General features: G+C 39.5%; 1 protein-coding gene across 2 annotated transcripts in view; it reads right to left on the bottom strand.

The window, feature by feature from the left end:
* slc8a1b (solute carrier family 8 member 1b) overlaps positions 1-23,744 on the bottom strand; it is a 134,765-nt gene that overhangs the window by 10,331 nt on the left and 100,690 nt on the right. For both annotated transcript variants that reach the window (XM_051425471.1, XM_051425460.1), the window contains exons 6-9: positions 17,241-17,386; positions 13,971-14,070; positions 3,170-3,355; positions 2,732-2,821 (exon numbers count right to left, since the gene is read on the bottom strand). In XM_051425471.1, the coding sequence (XP_051281431.1) occupies positions 2,732-2,821; positions 3,170-3,355; positions 13,971-14,070; positions 17,241-17,386 (522 nt within the window). The remainder of the gene's footprint in view (positions 1-2,731; positions 2,822-3,169; positions 3,356-13,970; positions 14,071-17,240; positions 17,387-23,744) is intronic.

Genomic DNA, 23,744 nt, shown 5'->3' with positions numbered 1-23,744 from the left:
GTCATGGATTAAATTGTTACAGGAGAAAATCTGTGTAGATAGTGAGGCTAGACAGTAGTCTCAAAAAGGGTCACACAAATGGTTACAAATAATTTTCTTTGGACATTTAAGAATTCAAAACAAATCTCATGGCAATCTGAGCAAGATATTTTGTTCTGGACCAAAGTGTTGGCTGACTGATATGGCTCTTCCTGGTTATGTGAGTTGGTGAAGAGAAATACTAATCAAGACATTTATTCTGATTTTGTTTCTTTTGACAGAGCAGAGTTTGATCAAAATCTGTCAACATAATCTTCTCAATCAACTAATTGTCCCTAAAAGGGAGTCCCTCCTTTAAACTGAATATCTTCCTTAAATTAAATAGGGTATGGTTATTATAATGTATGACCATTGGCTTCCATCTGAAGTTTACTAATATCCCTCTCACCATTGTTCTCTTCAACCTCCAGAGACCAGTTGGATAAAAGTCTGTAATGCTGCCGCACAAAGTTTCTCTCTCAAACCAAATTTGACAGCAGTGTTTTTTCCCCCCAAGTCAGAAAATGTGATTTCTGAGTGACAGGACAGGGGTAGAGAGAAAAATAAAGGATGACACACAGCAAAGGGCAGGACTCAAACCTGGTCATCTTTTCCTTGGTCTCTAATTCTCTGTTGATCAGCTTAAAGCTTTGATGCCACTTTAATGCCACTTAATGACCTCAATGCCCCCAAGGCTTTGGGGCAATTTTGCCACAACAAATTTCTAAAAGGTCAAATTTGATTTCATCTGATGTCATCTACACTGCTACAGTTTGCTTCTGTTTCTACCTTAGTCAGACAAACAAATGAAGGATTTACTATTTGATCCGTCATACTGATAAAACATAATAATAAATGCTCTATAGACCTAACATTTATTGCAGTACTTTTATTAGCTTTCTGAGGCCGACATGAAATGAAACATAGTATACTTTAAATGTACTTTGGAGTTGTAAACTGATGAGTGCATTCCTGAACCCCAAACCAACAACACATTTTAGTTTCTTGGATTTCGTTTCTGATTCTCTTTCAAAAGCTCCACTGCTGTTGTTTTCTTCCTATCTCCGTCTTTGTGTGTGTGTGTGTGTGTGTGTGTGTGTGTGTGTGTGTTAGCCTGGATAACTATGATAAACGAGGTTAATCATCATGGAACCACAGCACAGGATGGGTTTTATTAACTGTAATAGCCACAGAAGTTGAGGTCTGTTTCTTTGTGAGTGTGTGGGTGTGTGGTTGTATCTGTGTGTGTGTGTGTGTGTGTGTGTGTAGGCCACGGGAGGTACTGTTAATAAGGCTGAGAGCCTCAGAAAGGCTGAACCACTTTGTTTCCATTCTGCAGCTCTCCCCATTGGGTGTGTGTGTGTGTGTGTGTGTGTGTGTGTGTGTGTGTGTATTTCTGTGTTTCAAGCAGCTGTGTGTGTATGTGTTTGTCTGTAAGTGCAACTGTTTATGGATTTCTGTTTTTTGTATGTTCAAATATTATGTTTTCTCTATGTGTACATATATGTATGTTTAGGTGTGTGTGCGTGCGTGTGTATGTGTGTGTAAAATAGTATGTAATACATCACTTTTATCCCATAGCTCCCTAAATGGGAGGACAGAGACCACCTGAGCCTGACATGACAAATAGTCCTATGCTAATAACACATGGTGGTCACAGTACAGGTGTGTGCGTATGTGTGTACCGTATGTGTGCATGTGTACACACATACCGTACAGTTGGGCAGCTGTTTATGTGTTTGAATGTTATACATCTAGCGTCCACGCATGTGCTGTGTATCTGCATGCATGTCTGTATCTGTGTGTGTGTGTGTGTGTGTGTGTGTGTGTGTGTGTGTGTGTGTGTGTGTGTGTGCAGAAGCAGGAGACTGAGGCCAAGGTTAAAACATATTTAGCGAGCCGTTGCAGTCGTTGGTCATTCTTCACGTTTAGTGGATGATCAATGCTGCTGTCTGCAGACTGCACTGTTTCCTCTAACAGACTCCCACATATATAGATACACTGGAGAGACTGGGAACTACTGGGTCTCATAGTAAAAACTCCCTCAGCATGACAGCAGGGAAAAGCATGAGCTGTGCATTCTTTTTAACTTTTCTCATATTTTTCCATATGAAGGCATATGGTGCCATAGTTGTGACTATCATTTTCCATTAATGAATAATAATAATAATTAAAACCCATTTTCTATTACCAAATAACCTTCTTTCCAGTTTCCAAGCTCCCCATCTTTAGTGCATTTCTGCCATTCTCTGCAAGTGCAAAAACCTTAGCTACCTTGGTAATTATAGCTATAGCTGATTTGATTTGATTGTTGTTTAAAAGAGCACTAACCTTAATGAGGATTTTATTGAATAGTCACTAGTGCAAGGAAACACTCAGTAAAGGTCTGTCTTTTGTATTCTGCAGTATACACACTAAAGAATATACATGGGATTTATAAAGCTCCAAGTAATAAAAACTGAAGGAAGGAATTAAAAATGTCAAGGTACACTCCATGAAGGGACTCATTGATGAACACAAATATATTTCTAAAACGAAGACCTTGAGGTATTTTATGCTAATAAAGGCCTTAATGCCAAATGTGGAGGGAGGAAGGTCTTTAATTAAAGTTTGCAGGGTATTTAAGATGATGAAAACAGCGGCAGTTTTGGAACAACAGAGCTTACATACAGTACATGCATATGTACATATAAACACAAATACACACACTCACCTGGTACAGAGGTTCCCAATGCAACAAATACTACAGCTGTGACTGAGTCTTTCAGGCCCACTGTGCAGCCAAAATGAGAAGCCAGGTCCCCTGTAATAATATGAAAGGAACCCCATCATCATCACCATCATCATCATAATATTTAGTACTTCTATTAAAGCACTCGTTCTTAAAAAAAAAACTAAAATGCTAAATATTCTTTACATACTGATCTTCATCGGTCAAATACCTGATGAAGATAAAACTAAACATATTGGTTGTTTGTAACACTATAATAATATTTTTTAATATGTTCACTCAGTACCACAAAAATCCAATCCAATCCAGAATCCAGTCATTTAACATGCTATCATTTGCCTGTTGTAGACATTTAATAACCTTTTAAAACGTTGATAATGTACATTTATGTTAACATTTCAAACTGGTCTTGTGAGTTACCAATGACGGCGGTGAGCAATCCGATCATACAGATGGAGACGACGAAGCAGGCCCAGCCGTTCCAGTAATCCGTGGGTGGGACGAAGGCGAACAGAACCTTCCAGAAGACAGTGAGGAAGTGCATTACGTAGTCGAAACATGAAGGCAGCTTTTCCTCACCGCACTCCTCATCGTCATCATCCTCACCTAGGGAGAAAGAGGGAAGAGAAAGAGAGGTTACGGAGGAGGGCAGCAGCAGCGTGGCGTTCTGTGGAACCAGATTTGATTCCCTCAAGGTCCTCACCTGCAAAGGAGTTCCTGAGCAAAATACTGATTGGACATAAAATAAGCTCATTAAAGAGGTACTTGGACTTTGTAAGACCAGTGCTGATATAGAGTCAACATGACTGACTCGAGGCACCTGAAGTCCGAAGGATTAAAGGACTGTGTCTCTCTCTTTCACTCCAACAGACAAAAAGATTATAAGCTATAGTCTATAGTGACAGAAACGGAAGACAGACTCAATTTAACAGACATAATTTCTGACCCACTGACTTGCAGGTGTGTGTGTGTCTGATGTCAATATTAAAGTCTAATCATTGCCTCAGGATATGAACTACACCTGCTGTTAGGCTTTTGTTGTGCATTGTGTGTGTGTGTGTGTGTGTGTGTGTGTGTGTGTGTGTGTGTCTATATAGTTGAAACATGACATTTAAATCACTTTTCTCACTTGATAAAAGAGATACACACACACACACACACACACACACACACACACACACACACACACACCATTAGCAGTCTACACACTTCTCTTTGTAGCTGGCTGTTCTGCTCCATTTATAAATGAGTCAAATGAATGAATAAATGAGATTACCTGCTGTTCCCATGAAACACGCTGACTGGGTAAATCCCAGTGAAAGCCATGATCTCTTATTGATTTCACATGCGTCATTCAATCACTGCATACAATAAACCTTTTAAGATCTGGTGATGCATTCAAATACTCAAAAACACCAAAGAAAACTGTGTGAACTCTAAACTGAGCTAAGTGTTCCCCTAAAAAAGCCATTTGAATCGCCTTTAGCTCGACTTACAACCACGATGATCTCAAAATGAGACATGCAGTTTCCCCAAATGTAGTGCGTCTGTTGTCAAGTCCTGACCTTCTGTTGAAAGTATAGTATTACAATACAGCCTGATATTTAAGTCATTAAACAAAAGTCAGGAACCAGATCTAGCCCGTGTGTTGTACAATCACTATACATTAGCATGGCCAAACACAGAGATTAATGTATTCTGATAGGGCTAATAGTTTTCTCAGGGGTGACGTACCTTGCTTAATTTAATTAAAAATAAATGCTTCCTTTTCAGGGTTAGCACTTGGAACAAAATCAAATCATCAACTATAAATGAACAGTAGAAGGTCAATGCAGAGAGCAATGGCTTCATACACTATTATGGTTTGGAACACACACACACACACACACACACACACACACACACACACACACACACACACTTGGTAATGAATTATAAAACAAGACTCTCTACCTGTCACTTTTTACTTTCAGCAGCTCTCCTTCACTCCCACGCAGTCTATTATGGCTGAATGGAGCCATTTCTCTCTCTTTCTGCTAATGTTATATGTGCTCTTGTATCACAGTCTTAGTCTCTTAATTGAGCCTCACAGGGATATATATACATTCTCAATGTGGGGTGACCACATGGGCAAGACCATAATCTTTCCCTAATTGTAACCGTGCTTTGAAAGTCTAGCAAGGGAAAACAAGTGAAAAATGTATCTGTATTATGTTATGATTCATAGGAGATATGGTTAAACCAGTAGCACAACCCCAGACCATAGAAAACATATACATTTTTAATAAAATGTAAAAAGCGCAAACAGCAGGTAGAAGCTGTAATGACTTGCAGTGTCACCAACGTAAGTCAGTTGATGCCTGTGGTGAAAGAAACCTGCACTGGTAGTGTGGATCCAATGTGCTTTATGGTCAACTGTAATTCTTTGTCAACCCAATATTATTAGGTGATGTAATAATCTTTGTGCATTTCGTAGGCCTGAGATACGTATATATTCACGAAACATGAACGTCTCTCTCACACTCTCTCTGTCACTCCTGGCTTATATTTCTATTCCCTCACCCCTCCTTCTTTTCTCATCTTTATTTCTTTCTATTCCTCACTTGCACACTTGTCTCTCTATTTCCATGCTCAGTTAGGCATTATACTTATAAAGTGGTCAACCAATAGTAATTTTTCTTTGTCACTCCCTCTCCGTCTTACGCACTATTTTCATCCTTGGTCATTTGCTGATTAAGCCCTTATATAATTTAATATTCTCTGTCACTCTCTCGCTTCATCCCTGTAAATCTCCCTCATTCCACTACAACCTTCTATAACTCTCTAAATGCCATTGGCAGCTTCCTCACTCCATTTGATCAGTGATCTGTGTTATTTATTCACAGCCCAATAAAGGTAAACCAAAAATGAAGAAATAATGTCCCAGTGAACAAACAGATAATACCTATCTATACCATGGGTAAGCATATCATTCCAATCTAGTGGCTGCTCGCTCTGTCTATTGAGAGGCACTCCTAGCATTCTAATGTACCCGAAATATCTAATCTACACACACACACACACACACACACACACACACACACACACACACACACACACACACACACACACACACACACACACACACACAGACATCCATTCTCTCTCTCCTGCCCTCCAGAAGTGTTGGATGTGTGTTATCTCTTCCTGCTCACTGAGCATGCCCAGATGCTGCCTTCAAACAGGCCAGTGCAGATGTAGACTGCATCCCATCTCTACATGCTGCTAGCCAAGCGAGGTGTGTGTACATGCGTGTATGTAGGTTCTTAAAGCGACATGGTCTAAGTTTAGGGGGACTTGACACTGTATTTTGAAACTGATCTGGCCAAACAAGCCCCCTTGCAGAAATCCTCAAAGTTACTCTAAAAAGACCCTTCAATCACTTTCTATTACAGAAGAAGAGAAAGAAACTGGATAATTCATGTCAGGCTTCACACAGCTAGCCACTGGGGTTGTGCAAAAACACACACATGCACACCTACGCACACTGTTGAAAACAGGACAGTAGCCATATGAGCACAGAGGCTTGGCATGCATAAAGATAAAAAGACACACACTCACACAAATGCAATATACACACTGACTCTGAATCCAAAATTGAAGCAGGAACATCATACACCCAGTGCATTGTGGGAAATATCACACACACAACAGGGGAGGACAGCTGATGATTATATTCCAGTCACATAAATTAGATGCTATAGTCACATTTTGAGAACCGGCAGATTTTTAACAAACCTTCCAGCATTATGTTCATAACCTTAATAATCTTTTCTGTCCTGTCGGTGTGAAAGTAATTCTCGCCACTGTGCACTGAATGTAATTTTTTCTCAAGATGTGTCTTCATTCCTTGACCAAATGAACTGTCTTCAACTGTACAGTACTGTGACAGCTGTGTGACTGATATTGTGTATTGTCTGTCAGAACTCATGCTGACATATTTATATTCATGTTCCACTGGTCCGGTCTTCCTGACAGGACATACACTACACCATGATCATTATCATTAAAACCTCTGAAGTGCTGACGAGCCAGTCTAAAACCGCGTCATCATTTTGTCTAGCCAGGACTGAAACTTATGTAACATCCTACAAAATACATCTGAATTTGTTTCATCTCTTCTCTGTGAGACGTTTTATAAGGGCATTTGTCACAAACAGTCCATCAGTGGATGAGCTAGTCAGCCTGTCTTTTGACAAGCCAATCATTCAGTCAGTCACCAAATCAATTAAATAAACAGTCACTGAGTGAGTCAACCATTCATTGTCATTCACTGTCTAAAGGATGCAAATTACGGTTTGTGCACACACAGGTGCTGACGTAACTGAATTTTTTATTTCAAATAGCAGAACTGTTGCAGTGAGACAGACAGTGTCATATTTGGCCAAAATTAGGTTGTTGGTCTCCCTGGTGTATAGTACCAGAGACATAAAACCTCATTATAAAAGTTAAATTAAGCTTTGCAATAATAAGCATAAGAATAATAATAATGCCATCCCTATTGCTTAAAGGGATCTGTACTTGTCCACAGAACACACAGCAAAAATGCTCAGTCTTTCAGTATATTTAGGTGATATTTAGTAGCAGGAAATCCTCCAGTGAACACGACTACAATAACTTCCATGCTACAAGGCCCTTTCTCTGTATTCCACTTCTTCCAAATTCTTTTCTTGGATACCTACACTTTCCTTGGGTGTGGACACACAAACAGACATGTGTCCACAAATAACACATACACACAAAGGAGCAGGTGATGAAGAGCCTGGTGTGGACTTAGTAATTAGTGGGCAGTGGAGTGTGGAGTGGCTGCACATCAATCTCTCTCTTTCTTTCACTTTTCTCCCTCTCTCTCCCTTGATTCCCTTCTCATTGATTTTTGCTCCATCTTGTTGTCCCTTTGTTTGTGGCTGTACTCAGTCAAGTCCAACACGAACATGTTCTTTAAAGAAAACTGGTGCATCTTGTTACTCACTCTAAAAACTAGACTTAATGTAATTTTCATGCCATTTATGGGTGCCATATTGTTGTTTAACACTGGTCTCTAAAACAACTCATGCATGTTTTCTGATATGGCACTGCAGGAAACCATTCTTTGACAGTGTTTAGCTAGGTTTAGGCACCTCAAACTCCTTGGTTAAGATAAGGGAAAAACTGTGGTTATGGTTTAAAGAAACTAAAACAGCAACAGTGTGAACAGCTGTCTTCTGTGTTGCATGCTTTCTTAACCCAACCATTCAGCCTGGACCTCCTCCCTAATGCCAGGATCAGACCACACAATATTAGCTTGTAATGGGCCAGCTTGATGTGCTCAGTGGAGATTTTTCACTAGTAATAATTTCACTCAACTTGCAAACATGTACCCTCTGGTCAGGAGCATTACACTATATGAATCACGCCTGCACACTACATGTAAGCCCCCACATTTACCCTCTTTCTACCGACAGGGGAGGAAATATGCAGCGCCCACCTTCACGGCTGAGTGACAATGAATGGTTTCAGGTGAAGTTTCATTCATATACCGTGATTGTAAACATTTGTTGGTGCTGTCAAGTGGTACCGGGAAGTCGGCCCCTTGCACCTCCTTCATGATCACCTACATACATCAGTGAAGTCATGAAGGACAGCAAGCTATGATTGGTCAGGGTCCAGTGTGTTGTCTGCCATGTCTCCCTGCCAAGTCATGGCAAGAATTTATGACTATGATCGTCTAATGTGACACAGTGACGTTCTCAGAGGACAAATACTTTATAGTATATTGTGTAGTCTGATCCTGGCATGTTTTGTGCTACGCCCCTTCCATCTTCACTGCTGACAGTCAACAGTCATTATTCACATGACCCACCCGATTTGGCTAACTCAGACTGGTAACTTAGACTAGCTTCAGCAACACTTTAGAACGCATTTCTTGCACAGAACAAAGAGTTTTTTCTCCCCTGTCTCTTACAGCGTATTTACTTTAAGAAAGGATTGAAGGAGGACTGATTACAGCAACCAAAAACTCTACAGTAGGTACATATTATAAGAGGAAACACAACATATAATAAACTCCTGAAGAACATGTAAATGATAACAAATACATTAAGGATTCAAAAACTATCAAGCTGTTTACCAAATGGCAACTTGGCAGGCTTGTCACATAATGTATGTGCACAACAGCACACACGGACACGTAATCTTTCCCTGTCTCTGTGTGCTAGCTTATCTGGGGAAAATCTCCATTAGCCACACAACAAACACAAAAGACGCACAAGGGAAAACAGGTCAGACACACACAGACACACACTCACACAACACAAGCACACTGACATTTCAGAGGGCTTTAATGGCTGGCAAAATGCGGGTTTCTTGCTTTGAATGAATGTCATGGTCTCTGCAGCATTTTGTGTGTGTGTGTGTACATATGTGCACATCAGTGTAATCGCCAACTTGGTCTTATGATGTGGTGACCTGAAGGTTAAGCCCTGGCAGATTTTAATGCCATTTCATGGCTGCCATCTTAGCAGGAAAGCTGTTCCAATTCTGCAATCTTCTCCTAATTGAACTGATAAGCAACAACAGATTCTCTGCCATTATATGAGGCCCAAATCATTTCTGGGGGGCGTCTGAACATTGAGATCTCAATCTGACGCTTCAGATGGAGGGTAAGGATGATGGAGACAATAAGAAACTCTAAATGTCTTCGGTCAAGAAGAAGGAATATTTTAGGCTCCTTTAAAGTGATTTTAATCTAATACGTTTGAAGGGAGATAAGAGAGAGAGTTAGGAGGGGAGATAGGAGAGAGTTAGAGGGAGAGTGAGTAAGAATGAGAACCAGAAAGAGAGAGGGAGAGATGAGATTAGACAAAGCTAGCTTATCAGTGTGTATTAAATCCACCACCGTATCAGTGACAGGCGCTCTGGACTTGTTCAAACCCTTGAACCAGCACGGTGTGTTTGAGGGGATTAGCTGCCAAGTTAGAGCGTGTCTCCATTTGGGTTTATTGTGTAAGTGTGTGTGTGTGTCTGTCTGTGTGGCTATGTGTGTTCAATTTGTAAAAAAGTGTGTCAAGTCCACATGGTGTGTCCACAACAATGGCAAAGGGTCTCCTTGAACAGATGTCTAAGATTATTAGTTTTTTGTCCAATTTTGTGATGAGACTAATTGTCCTTCATCGCATTCTTTTCTTCTTTCCTTTAGTCAATCCCCCCTTTAGTAATGAGAGTAATCATGACAATTTTAGCCCATTTTGCTTCTGTGTTATGGCACAATGTTTAGTTATCTATCAAAAAAAGAAATTGATGGGAAGTCACTTTCCGAACTCTGCCCATGAGAGAGAAGAAGGGAGTAGGTAAGTACTAGAGTAGGTGACCCTGGTCTAGCCTCATGTCACATAGCCAGGCCTTCCCATTTTCTCCTAGTGCCTCCATCATAGACTCAACACATTTGTATTCCACAGGAGACATAATTAATCTTTGACCTTCCTCATATGTTTGGGAATTATGGGGGAGGCATAGAGAGAGAGTGTGGGAGTAATGGAAAGAGAGGCAGTGCAGTAAATGGAGCAAAATGAAAAAGAGAAAAGGAAGTGAAATAGAATGTAATAAGTTTGGGACTATAGTGAAAGATAAACCCACCTAAAGCCATTTAATGCACCTTTAGCTTTGCTGATTGCAGTCTAATAATCATTTAAGTTCCTGTTTGGTGTACATACCATTAAAAAGACATGAAGAAACATCTTAATATGAGTTTCAAACATTCATATAGCTTGTTTAAAGTGTTTCTAATTTGGACATTATTTATTTTGGGTGAAAAAAAATTGCCTTGTGTTTTCAGGCATTGCAAGAAGGTTATTTGGTGCCACACATGTTGGTTAAGCTCTGACTTTGCCAAATTAACTAAGCCAAAACAGCAAACACCGCAGGGTTCAAATAAACACTTAAAAACATGCTGGGTGTGAATGAGTCTTGGTGCAATGTGGTAAAACCCAGACAATGGGAGCTGGTGGTAATAATAACAGATGTAATTGATTACATACTGATCCCAGCTCCTCATATCCCTAACCAAACTCTATTCTCCACATGGGGTCTTTGTGGTTGAGTCCCGGTTATGTACTGCATATTAATACTACACATTTTCAGAGTATACAAGAACATGAATGTACTTGACTGTATCAACACCTCTCTCCACCTTTGTTTTCATTCTCTCTCAGCATGCACCTAATCTTTCTTTTTTTTAATCTTACTGTGTTCTCTCCCTTCTCCGTCCACGCTTTTGTTCCCATTCTCAATAAACAAAGAGCAGTGTCTTTGTACCCTAATCGATTGTTTCGCAGCTGGACGTCTACCCAATCAGCTGCCAGTTTTATCTGTAAACATCCAATCAGCTCTCAAACACTTTGAACTCCCCAAATATCAATCAGCTTCAACTTTAAAGGAACTGAAAAACCAATCAGCCTCCAGTCTGATCTGGTTTTGCTTGTCAACTCCATTTGTGTGTGTGTGTGTGTGTGTGTGTGTGTGTGTGTGTGTGTGTGTGTGTGTGTGTGTGTGGGTGTGTGTGCTTGTATGTGTGCCACAGTTGACCTGTTATACTTTATAGGCACATTCATGCTGAATCATGGTGAAAGCCTGGATATGCAATCATTGTCCAAATACAATTTAATGAAGCCCTATGTGTCTGTGTGTGTGTGTGTGTGTGTGTGTGTGTGTGTGTGGGTGTGTGTGTGTAAGAGAGAGAGAGAGCATGTTCTTTAGTGGAAACTGCACTCACTGCCTTTTTACAGCTCTTCCTTAATACACACACACAGCACTGTCAGCCTAGACAAGCTAATCCCAGATAAGAGAGCGAAGACAGGCCTTTTCATTAATGGCATCAGCTCGCCAACAAAGGCTGGCTGACAGGCTGGCTAACTAAAGCACAAACAAACACACACACACACACACACACACACACACATACACCCACACCCACAGGATAAAGTTATTTGAAGGCACGAAGTGATTGAGCTGTCTGTGGACGAACAATGCTCTAATAGAAATCCAGTTTCAAAGACGGCAGCAGCAAATTGGGTGATTTCTTTGTCCAACTATGCATTTACAACGATAATCGGCACTATTTTCACGTAAGATAGACACCAAACAAATGTCAAATAAATAAATATTTTGCTTAATTTTAACCAGGATTTTCTCCACTCTATTTATTTTTATGCTTGTATATGCAGTTCATCACCTTGTAGTGTCATCCTGAATTCTTGATATACTCAGTCAGTCTGAGCAGTGGGAAATAAACAAGCTATTTTCCTTACATAATAATTCATCAATAACATTTGGAAAGTCTATAAGAGCTGCACGATTAAATCATTTTATCCACATTTAATTTAGTGGAGGGCTAAACTTGGAGTCAGACCGGTTGGCGGAAGTCTCTGGTGGCCCGTAGAGCATCCGCAGTATGCATTCATTTAATTTATTTACAGTGGGAAGTGGCTGTTTGGGCTTCATGTGCCAGTGAGCAACATTCATAGGAAAGAATGGAGACCTGCCTCTAACACTGAATCCAGTTCTCTCCCAGAAGGACAGGACAGTCGGCTGCTGGCTGTAGCCTTAGTACCATACAGATATGAAAATGGTATTATTTAATCTTCTCACCTAACTCATGGCAAGAAAGCCAAAAAATAACTATTCCTTTAAATTAAACAGAGTTTTACAGCAAAGGTTACAAACTCTTACATTTGCTGTTTGTGTCAAGCTCTTTGGCAGGTAAAATCCACAGAGGAAGTGTTATGTTAGAGTATGGGATGAACAGATAATCTCAGAGGGAGAGAGATCAACAGAAATAAGAAATATCACTGATGGATTGACAGATTAATTCTCAATCAGAAAGACCACAGCAAATACAACTTCTTGCTATTCAAAGTACGGAATAAACTCTTTCCTCTCTCCTTTTTCAGTTAATGAGCTGCAGTGATGTAATCCTGCCTCCAGAGGGCAAGTTACCACTACTAAACAATGAACTGTGAAGATTCTGCAGTGAAACAGAAAAAAAAATCTGCCTCTTTTCTCTACTTTCACATTTCTATCTTGTTCCTTTTCTCTATTCTGTCTCTTTAACCAATCTCCTGTTCCTACTTCTACTTTGTCTACCTCTATTGCTTGGTTTATATTTCTCTTCATGCATGCATTCTCTTTTTCCCACAGTATGTTTCTCAATGTTTTTTTTAAATTGCATGCGTTCTCTCTCTCTCTTTCAACATCAATCTCTGCATTATACATTGTCTCTCTCTCTCACCAGCTTCTCTTATCTCTCCCTGTTCAAGTGTGTGCTCTCTTTCTCTTTCTCTTCAAGGGACATCAACATCATTGTGACTTACAACAGATCTCGACAGTGACAAGATCTTAGTGTGAAATATTCCTTTCTTTCCATCCTACATAAACACACACACACACACACACACACACACACACACACACACACACACACACACACACACACACACACGTCAATGTTCTTCTGTCACTGTGGAGGCTGAAACACACACACAATCGCTCCCACAATCTCTCTCAACATAATCTCCCATCTGGTCAGAGTTTGTTTGTCCAAACCATCAAGCCAGGCCAGTCTACTTTCCAGTAACTATTAAAAATCAAACACACACACACACTCACATGAGAGGTTTCTGATATTTTTGGTCGTATTGGGCGCACAGAGCAGAGGACCACATAGACCTCAACAATATTAAACTGCAGCTGTTCATACTAAAAAGAATGTATACGCTACACACGTGCTTCTTCAAACCACCTCAGTTGACTCCAATAAAATTCAAAGTTTAACGCCTGAATTATCAAATTGATAACAGGGGTAGACTGGTGGGCTGTTCTAGGGGCAGGGGTGGAAAAGATCAAAAGCGCACCAGCACGCAGAAAATTGTGATGCATTTATGTTGAAACGGCTTAGTCAGGGTTTGGATTATAACCCTTGAGGGCACTTCATCACATTTTCTCCACTGGAAAGGCACCCTAGAGGGTACTTTATCATGTTTGATCTACCATAGGGGCATCCAAGAGGGCACTTTCATTGTGTTTTTTCACCCCCGAGTCCATCAGTGATTGATAACAGACACACAGTCAGCACACACACACACACACACACACACACACACACACACACACACACACACACACACACACACACACACACTGGCCTTACCTGCGCTCACAGTGATGGCTTCTATGAACTGGTCTCTCCAGCTGTTGGTTCCTACCAGCAGAGCCAGGTTGGTCTTCTTTATCAGCTTGTCCACTGTGTTCTGCCAAAGGACAGAGAAATAATGATGGTTAGATGGGAGACGCCGAGTGTTCAAGATGCCATATAATTTCATCAAACCATTCATTTGCATCAAACCCTTTGTTCAACACAAGAAATCAGATGTTTGAGTACAGAAAAATCAAGACTGGTCCTGTCTTTCTTTCTTTTTCTTTCTGAAAGGGGTGACAGTCTTATGGAGAAGTCAGAGGCAACATTGCTTTCAAACGGCTTAGGAAAGGTGGGCAGGATAATATGTGGTCAATATATGGTTTTATATTAACTAGCACTACTTATACAACCTACACAACTGATACATTATTAGACATTATCTTTACCCTGCTGTTATATTAATATTAAAAAATAAACTAAATATCACCTTATTCCACTCAGAGCCAAATATTGGTCCAGCTCCTCATAGAAGCTTAAACCCGAGACTCCATGAGTTTATGGCTGAACCATTCAATCAATTGGAAATATTCTAGACATCATGTGCATCATTTCATATAACATTTACTCCAAATTCATATTTGGTCTATTTAGAAACTCTGGGATCTCCACTAGAACTGAAAATACAGTTCTGTGGGTTTGAACAAAGTGTGTAATGCCATACTCGTCGGAGGAGGATGTTTAGAGGTTAAGAACACAATATTAATTTGTCAGTCTTTTAACTTTTCACACATCCCTACTAAGGTCTGTGCAGTTAAAATGACTTTTTGCCTATCTACTGTAGATTTCTTTGCTTCTGCACACTCCTCTCCTTCTCACATTCCAAACTTCTTTCCATACTCCCTCCATCATTCTTCAGTTTCTATATGTTCTGTTCATCTGTTTCCTTGTCTCCTTCATTCCTGATATTTATATGTCTTTGTTGTTTTCTTCAAAAGGAAGAAACTATGACATATTGAGAAAACACACTCATGCATGCATGCGCACACACACATCACACACTAATTAGCACAGCGGTGGGGATTGCTCTCTGCTTTTCTCTCCACTTCAGAGGGAAACTGGGATGCTAATTGTGTTGAATGGAGCTTAGGGGTGTAAATAGTGCCTCACTGCTGCTGTGGACACGCACGCACACACACACACAACCAGCGTTACTCTGACTATTGTATGAGGAGTGTTTATTTAACCGTACGCAGCTAGGTTTTCATAATACCGTCTTTGTCATTCTGTGTAATGCTGTTATTTTTACCTCCTTTGCTTTGGTTCTCTCTCAAATCATTACTTTAGACTTTAGCTGAACTAGTGTGAAATACATTATGTGCTTATGTATCTCCGTGCACGTGTCTTTTCAGAAGCGCACACATGTGAAACTTTTAGGGTGGGTGAATGTCACCAGTATGCTGAGCTATAATGATGACCCAGCTGAGGACAACAAATGACCATAGATGACCCATAATTCATTGCACTATGATACATCTCTCCCCATCCTATCTCTCTTTCTCATTCATATTATTGTAATTTTTTTCCCAAGTCTTTTCTCTCTCTTTTAAAAAAAAACAACTTAAAAATGGTGATGAGGAATACATTTCAATAAACATTTTAATGCATTTGTTGCATTTATTTTGGATTTATTTAAATAATACTGCAAAGTTAAATGCATGTATTGAATGAATAATTGCAGCAATTTGGGGTTTTGTTCTGGCTATAGTGAAGATTGGGGAAAATATTTTCATTAAACCCCCCCAAAATGTCATACCTGCTCTTCTCCCCCTTATCTCTTTGAACTCCCAAGTAAACTTTCTATTAATGCAACTTTTTTTTTCTCTTTCAGTCTGTTATGTCAGACACTCCCGCACTGTTACTCTCCACTATCCGCTGATGGGCAGTACTTCAGATAACTATAGGATCCTGTTCCATGCCTGCAAACACACACATACACACACACAATTTAATGTACAAAACTACCTGACAAAGTATAGCATTCTGTCAAGTGGCAGGCTATTACTGGGTGTTATTAACTGTCCATCTAGAGTGAGTGTGTAGGTGGAGTGGCAGCAAGGAACATGCATTAGCACGCACACACACACACACACACACACACACACACACACACACACACACACACACACACAAGCATACAAAATGTAACATGGATGGTAATTACATCCACGCTTGTCTTAAGAGTCTGTGTGGGAGAGGAAGAGGAAGGACACACACACGATTTCAGAATTATTTCCTGTATGTACTGGAAAGGTTTGTGAGTGTGTGAGTAAAGTATGTGAGCGAGGTGATTTTGCATTGTTTGTGTCTGCGTATGTGTGTCTTTTGATTCATTAGTAACATACATTGTTAATATTGTACTGCAATTAAATCCAATATTGCTGTTCGTCAGTTGTAGAACTTCCTTGATGTGTGCTGTATCTTAGTGATGTCTCAGTGTTTCCATCCCCAGCAATGATTAATAATGTTTACTGATGTGATTCAACTATATTGAAACACACTACCTTTGTGTAGCAAAATAATTAATATTAATTAATTAATTAATTAATTAATTAATTAATAATAGGTTATTTTTTGGATTTCTTAATAAAACCATAGACTGTTTAACTAAAAATGTGTGTAGAGTTGTGAAGCTCACAGTGTGGTGGCTCCATCCAAAAATGGGCAAGTAGAGCACGTAGAGCTAAGGCAGGCTGAATGAAGCCAGGTTACTGAAAACAACCAAGTGGCCGTGCCCTTTATTATGAACAACTTCGAGCCTTGCTATTATTTAAACAGGTGAATTATACAAAAATGTATTCAGTTATCATGAAAGAGGAATTTAGCTGTAGAGACCAAAAATTTATTTTGTACCAGGCTGTAAACATGTTTATTTCTGCTGTAATAATGGGGTCAAGTGGCTGTTGGAGGAACTGCAGTTTTTTTTTTTTTTAATGTTAGCTTCACTTGCCAGTTACGGAGGTTGCCACTTAAATATTTTCTATGTTAAAAAAGGAGCCAAGTGTTTTGGAGTAAATTTACTAAATGTGCCACTACAATACTGATATTTTTGGAGACTCAAATATAATAAGAAGTACCCACACAGACATGCCAGTGCTTAGGCAAAGCACGACTTCACATTATAAGATGCGCTTTTGCCCTCTTTGGACTGATCAACCTCCGATCGGACCTGTTACTTTCTTTTATCTGACCACATACACACAGAAACACATTCCCATGCCTTACCTTGAACTCATATGATTCCTCTATGATGACCTCCAGTTTGACGTGGTCTCCCAGCATGGGACGGCCCATCTCAGCAATACGCCGCTCCTCTTCATCTTTTCCCGCCAGCGGCTCTTCTTCCTCCTCCTCTTCCTTCTGCTGTTCCTCTAAAAACATCACAAGACAACAACCAAAAGCAGTGTTAGAACAGCAGATGGCAGCAGGCCTTGCAGACTTACTTTTACTTCATTTTAGCATTAATGCAGTTTCCGAGGGAGTCCAGAGTGCATAAATCTATAACTAACAATAAAATACCAAAACTGTTAAAAACATATAAAGCAGGCCAATGAGATTTTGATGTGGTGGTATTGGGTAATAATGAGACAGAATGTCTCTACAAGGTTTCCAACCAGAGACAGTAGCTGAGTAGGAGTAGAGTAGAAAGAGAAACTCTAAATGAACAGTATCAAAAAAAAAAAGCTCAACAAAAGATGCTGAACTCCTTGTGACACTCAGATAATACGTGTCATCTCCTCAGGTTTCAGCAAACTCTTGAGACATTTGTATTAAAAATTTAAACCCTTTCAGCAGCCCGAAATAATTGTCAATTTGTACCATCTGATATGGATTCACTACCGTGGGAATCATATATTTTAATGTGTAATGACACCATCCATCTGGCAATTCTTTAAAACTCTGGAGTTCAGTGCTGAAATAAATAAAGCTCTTTATTCAAAATCTTCACAATCAAACCATTATCATCTAACATTCTAGGTTCTGGGTGAAGCAGCATTGTTAGCGCAGCTGTGATATACAGTACGTTATTTTCTGGTGACAGTGAAAACTGTGAATCTCTGAACTAAACTGAAATAAAGGATTCAAATAAATCATCTCTGGCATCCACATTTTTGTTAAATTAATATCTAGATGTGTCTGTGGTTTCAACCTATATAATCAATTACAGAAACATGAATGAAAATGTACTCCCAGTTCCTCTATAATCCCATTATTCCTGTCTGTGTTTCTCATGCACGACCTGCCTCCCTTTCCCCCCTTTCTTCTTCATCTTTTCCCCTTTTCTTTATGGTGTGTGTCAATAATTGAGATTCAGTATAGAGCCTGAACTCACTACTGGGATCAGAAAGAGAGAGAGAAAGAGAGAGAGATCTACAGAGAGACCAAAAGAGAGAGAAAGGCCATGATCAAATTTTCCACCGGGGAATGGTTATCCATGCCTTCCATTATAGTGCAGTGCATTGTGGGTCTGCATCAGCTGATTGGTCATTTTTTCCCCCCAGTTGAGTTACAGCATGGAGTGTATAGCTCACTCACACACACTCACACACATGCAAATTTCTGCCAGGAGCACTTTCGTCAAACTTCAACACTTATATAAGCAATGTCATAAGCAAGAAGCAGTTTGGCATTGTGGCGTCCATGAAGCACGAGAGCTGAAGGGAAAAAGAACAGTAACCAAACAACTGCAAGCACACATGTCCTATCCTTTGAGAAAACATCTGTGCAAATGTATATTTTTGTACTTTTGGCTTAATGCATGGTTAAAACTGGTTTCCAGTCGGAAAGCTGGTATGTCAATGGATAACTTGTTTCCATACAGCCAATCCAATGGCCTCATTTTAAGCCATTTTTACCTAAAGAAGCTATGTCACTGTACCAGACAGCAGCCTGCTACAGACAAGAGACAGCATTATTAGTTTCCTTCATAATGGAACGTATATGGATTTCTGTTTGACTTTAAACTGGCAACCATTCATATTTCAGTAAAAGGTAGATCCCTTTGGTTTATTCTATTGTAAAACAAAAAAAGCTGCACATTGCTGAAGACTCTACAGACGCTGCATTGATTGGCTTGATGAGTTGCACCTGTTCTGGCTGCTAACAATCAATTAAAGCTGAATCAAAGCAGAGCTGATGGAGTCTGAACCATGTTTGTATTGTTGTCTAAATCAACAAGTTTAGCCATTTAAGTTTTGAAATGACTGATTCAGATAAACAACAGGCTTGCAGGCTACATATTTGTCTCTCGCTTTTGGAGCGTACTGTATACGTACACAGCTTACTAATAATCATGTTAGATACAGTGACGATCCAAAGCTGTTTAATAGCCTGTATATCGTACCATTTTTTTGCTCTTGCTCATTTTAAAAATATCATTTAAAATATCATTTAAACTGCTTGCCAGACTTATAGCTCACCTACCCTTTGTGGTTCTTCAATTCACAATTAATTCATTTACACACACACACATGCACAATTACACACTATGTGATGGTGATTTAATGAACTCAATTAACAGCCAACACTAAGCCTCATGTGGGATGAACATGACCAGGCAGTATCCTTGTTAGCTGTACTCTCTCCTTGAGTGTGTGTGTGTGTGTGTGTGTGTGTGTGTGTGTGTGTGTGTTTAAATGGACCTGACAGAGGTTGAATGTTGCAGGGTGAGATGCTGCTTCCTGTCAAAGTTTGCTGTCTGTACCATTTATCATTTTGATTTTTCCCCTCCTCTGGTGTCCTCTCTGCTCCTTTGCAGCTCAATTCAATTAAATACGACTGAATGTGTTTTACAGCCAGAGAACATCCACAGAAATATTGCTGAAATGTCTGAATATGCAGGGAACTCAGCATTAAAGGATAATTACATTTATTTTCAAATCTGGCCTGTTTCGTTCTTTTTTTACTTTTACTCCTAGTAACAGTCGATACTGTATCTTTAAATAGACGGACATAAAATGCGGGAAGGACATAATCTACTTCTGTCCCAAAATATCTGTCCCTTTGTTACATAACTGTTAACCCCTACTCCTTCTCTTTTAATCTTTATTTTACTTTTGATCTACCTTCTGTCTTCTCATCCGCTTTGTCACTGCTTCTCAGTATTAAAACCTCCAATTTGTATTCCTCCATCTCTCTCTGCCTTCCTCTCTAATTCCTTCTTTCCCTCTTTCCTGATATAGTTTCAATTCAAATGAGCTTCGGCGAACTGCCAGAGCAAGCCAACAAAGAGCGCATTACTTATTCAGTTAGCAACCTTGACAACACAGCTGTCAGATTAATACTGCTGCCTTGGTATTTTCACTGCGAACAAATTATTACATGTGGGGACAACAGACCTTTTTCACAGCAGCCATTTTGACTAGTAAATAAATAGTAGGGTAAATATGGGTCTTACCAATGATATTAATGAAAGTTATAATCCATTCAGGTCAAACAGAGTCAGGGTGCGGCTCACTGGAAAGGCTCTGCTACACTAAATGGAACAGGACCTTATCAACAATCATCAACCCCTTTGATTGCCCTCAAAATGGCTGCTGTGAAAAAGGTCTGTATTGGTATAATTTCTCTTCTATTAGTAGTACCATTAGTTCTTTTCTAAATTTAAGAACACTTCTCATAATCTGCCTTGCCTGCCACCAACCCCAAGAGAGGATTAATACAATTTTTTCATTAGTTTTTTAGTCCATTCTTCCTTCATGAGCACCTTTATATGTTGGTTAGATATCCTAATATCTTGGTCTTCATCCTGATAGGCGCAAATCTTCAAATCACTAAATTCACATTAATGATCACTTTGTCACTCTTAACCTTCCTTCTTTATATTTGTCCAGTCTGACTGTGTGATAACAACATGCATGCACTGTTTTCTTGGTATAAATAAGGATTACACATCGGGACTTAATAAATTATCAGTGGTTTAAGAAAAAAAATGAAGTTGTGCCAACAAACCAATACTTTCTTACTTCAAAGAGAGTTAGTTCTGAAAATATAGCTGTGATTCTTCCAGTTTGCTGTCCTATAATCCAAAGACTTGAACATTGTAAGCAGATGTTTTCGCCTTTGCCAACGTTCTAAAAGATATTTGGTGAAGCTGATGTCTAGCACCTTATTTGTGTGTTTATGTGCTATTTTGGTTGACTTTTCAAACAAATGTTCAACTATTTCTTTCAGCCTGCTTGAGGTAATTTTTATTTACTATTTAGTAAATTAAATTATGAGTTCTTCTTTTTGCACAAAATCAATCTTTGTTATCTTAAATTAATATGGTTTATCACATTCAATTCCACAGATTTTAATTCTGGATCGCCGCTGAAAACTGTAACAAAGTGTGTGTATAAATATATATATATATGCATATCAGATACGAACGTGGCTGCTCACAACAATTAGATTACAGTCAGTGATTTAGAAGCCTTACTCAGAACTTCTTGTTGGATTGTCCCATTTGAACGAAATAATCCTTTGAGCTGAACTCCATATTTTCATTCCTCACTCAACTATTTCTGCCATTTTCTTTGAAAAATGCAACACAACAAATGCCTTCCAGTAGAGACCATTTGAAAATGTACGCCATTCTCCCCATATTTAAAAGTTGCAGTTCTGAACAATTAGAAACACAAAAGACACTCAAAGGCAAAGCTTTAGACATGAAATTAAAGTGTTGTTAAATTGTAACATATTCACTGATACCTTGGAATTATTTGTTTTCTTCTTGTTCTCATTTGGCACACAATGAAACATGAAACATTTTTGATGAAATATTGAGGTTTTCTGTGTGTGTATTTGTCTTGATGAAACAATATGTGCTGACAAGAAGCAGTGTGTGTGTGTGTGTGTGTGTGTGTGTGTGTGTGTGTGTGTGTGTGTGTGTGTGTGTAATGTGTAGTGTGTGTAGTGTGTATGTGGCCTTTCACACCTCGTCATGCTTTGAGTCCCTAATTCCACAGAAGTGATGGAAGACGACAGGGAGAGGAGGAGGGAGTATGAAGGACTGGAGAAGAGGATCCATAGATGGAGGGAAAAGGGTAAAGAGAATTTTAACACACCGTCATGTTTGACGGATTGGTGTTCCATCAGAGGAAGACAAGGGAAGAGTAAGAAGGGTTTGGAGGTATCTTTGAAAACTGTCAACATATAAAGATAAGAGGAGGAAGAGAGGGGAGAAACTTCTGCACTGTATCACGGAGGAGATGAGCAGATGGAAAGAGAAAGAAGACAGTGGCGAGACAGGAGAAGACATGGTATTTGACGGGATTAAACAGTACAGCAGGGGACATGGCAAGGAGGAGGTGGAGGAGGAGGAGGAGGAAGAAGGAGCTGTTACACTGTCACACTTTTTGGAGAGTCCCATAGGAGGAGACATAATAGGAGCAGGAGGAGAAAACACGAGTGGAACTTTTAACTAGTACTGTCTGTCAGGGGAGGAGAGGAGAAAAAAAGGAAAGAAAGATGGAATGACAGGGAAGAAGAGAACAGAGGACAGAAACTTCTTTTGTATCAGTATAAAGAAAAGGAGGTGGCAGGTGAGAAAAAGAGAAGAAAAGGGAAGCACAGGGGACAGAGAAAGAGGTCAGAGGATGACGAGGAGCAGAAGGCAGAGGAGTGGAGGGAAGAAGAGGAATGAAAGATGGATGAGCAAAAAAGAGGAGGAAGCTGAGATAGAGGAGAGAAGAATGATGATGTTGATGAGGAGGAAGAGAAACTGTATATCCCTGATTGAATATTATATTATACAATATTATCAATATAATGGTCTGTGTCATCATCTACTTGTTTATTTAAACTTTATTTATACTTAAGTTACTATAATAATGAGTCTAAACTGATAATATATAAACATTTCCAATGGGCAATCAAGTCATTGCTAATGTAAATTGTACTCACTTATGTCTGCACATGCAAATATAAGTGAGTAAAGATGCAAATAAATTAATTTACATTGTTTGGTGATTTGTACTGATTAATGACAGACTTAATGATACTGTTTCACAACACCTCATTCAAATGTATTAATGTTGTTTACTACTGTAAACATCATAACAGAGGGTTCAATGAGTTTGTATGGAGATTATAGAGATATAATGTATATTCTGATGGTTGAACTAAATATGGAAAGACTTTGGTGAACACACACACACACACACACACTCAGACACATGTGGACAGTGACTGGCATGATAAACAACATGTCTTCATTTAATTTATGTTGGCACATGTGCAGTCTTAATGCCAGGGTTAATAATTATGTTATGTACTAATTGCATAACTAAGCACACACACACACACACACACACACACACACACACACACACACACACGCTCACACACAAGGACATAAGGAAAAGGAGGAGGAGAGGAGAGGACATTGCTGCCTGACAAAATTTGTGACATATTCACACACAGGCACACATATGCAACTGTGCGGTGGTCACATGTTGCAATGTATGTTACTCTACAGTGTATATTTTGTGTGTCCATTTGTGTGTGTGTGTCTATTGTGTGTGACACAAGGTCATTGCCCTCCACAGGGTGCGTGTGTTTTCAGCTGCTTTCCCTCTCAGCACTGTTCCTTCCCTCATGTTGCACTGTCTCCCAACCGGATGACTGACGGAGGTTGACTAGCTGCAGTGAACTCTCCACTGCCTCCCGCTGTCCTGAGGCTCCTCTGGACCAAATCAAAAAACCTGCAATATCACAGGGTCATCTTGAAACTTCTAAAGCCTCCAG

This window comes from Dicentrarchus labrax, unplaced genomic scaffold (genome assembly GCF_905237075.1).
Source record: "Dicentrarchus labrax unplaced genomic scaffold, dlabrax2021, whole genome shotgun sequence".
NCBI lineage: Eukaryota > Metazoa > Chordata > Actinopteri > Moronidae > Dicentrarchus > Dicentrarchus labrax.
This window is presented reverse-complemented; position numbering and strand designations above follow the sequence as displayed.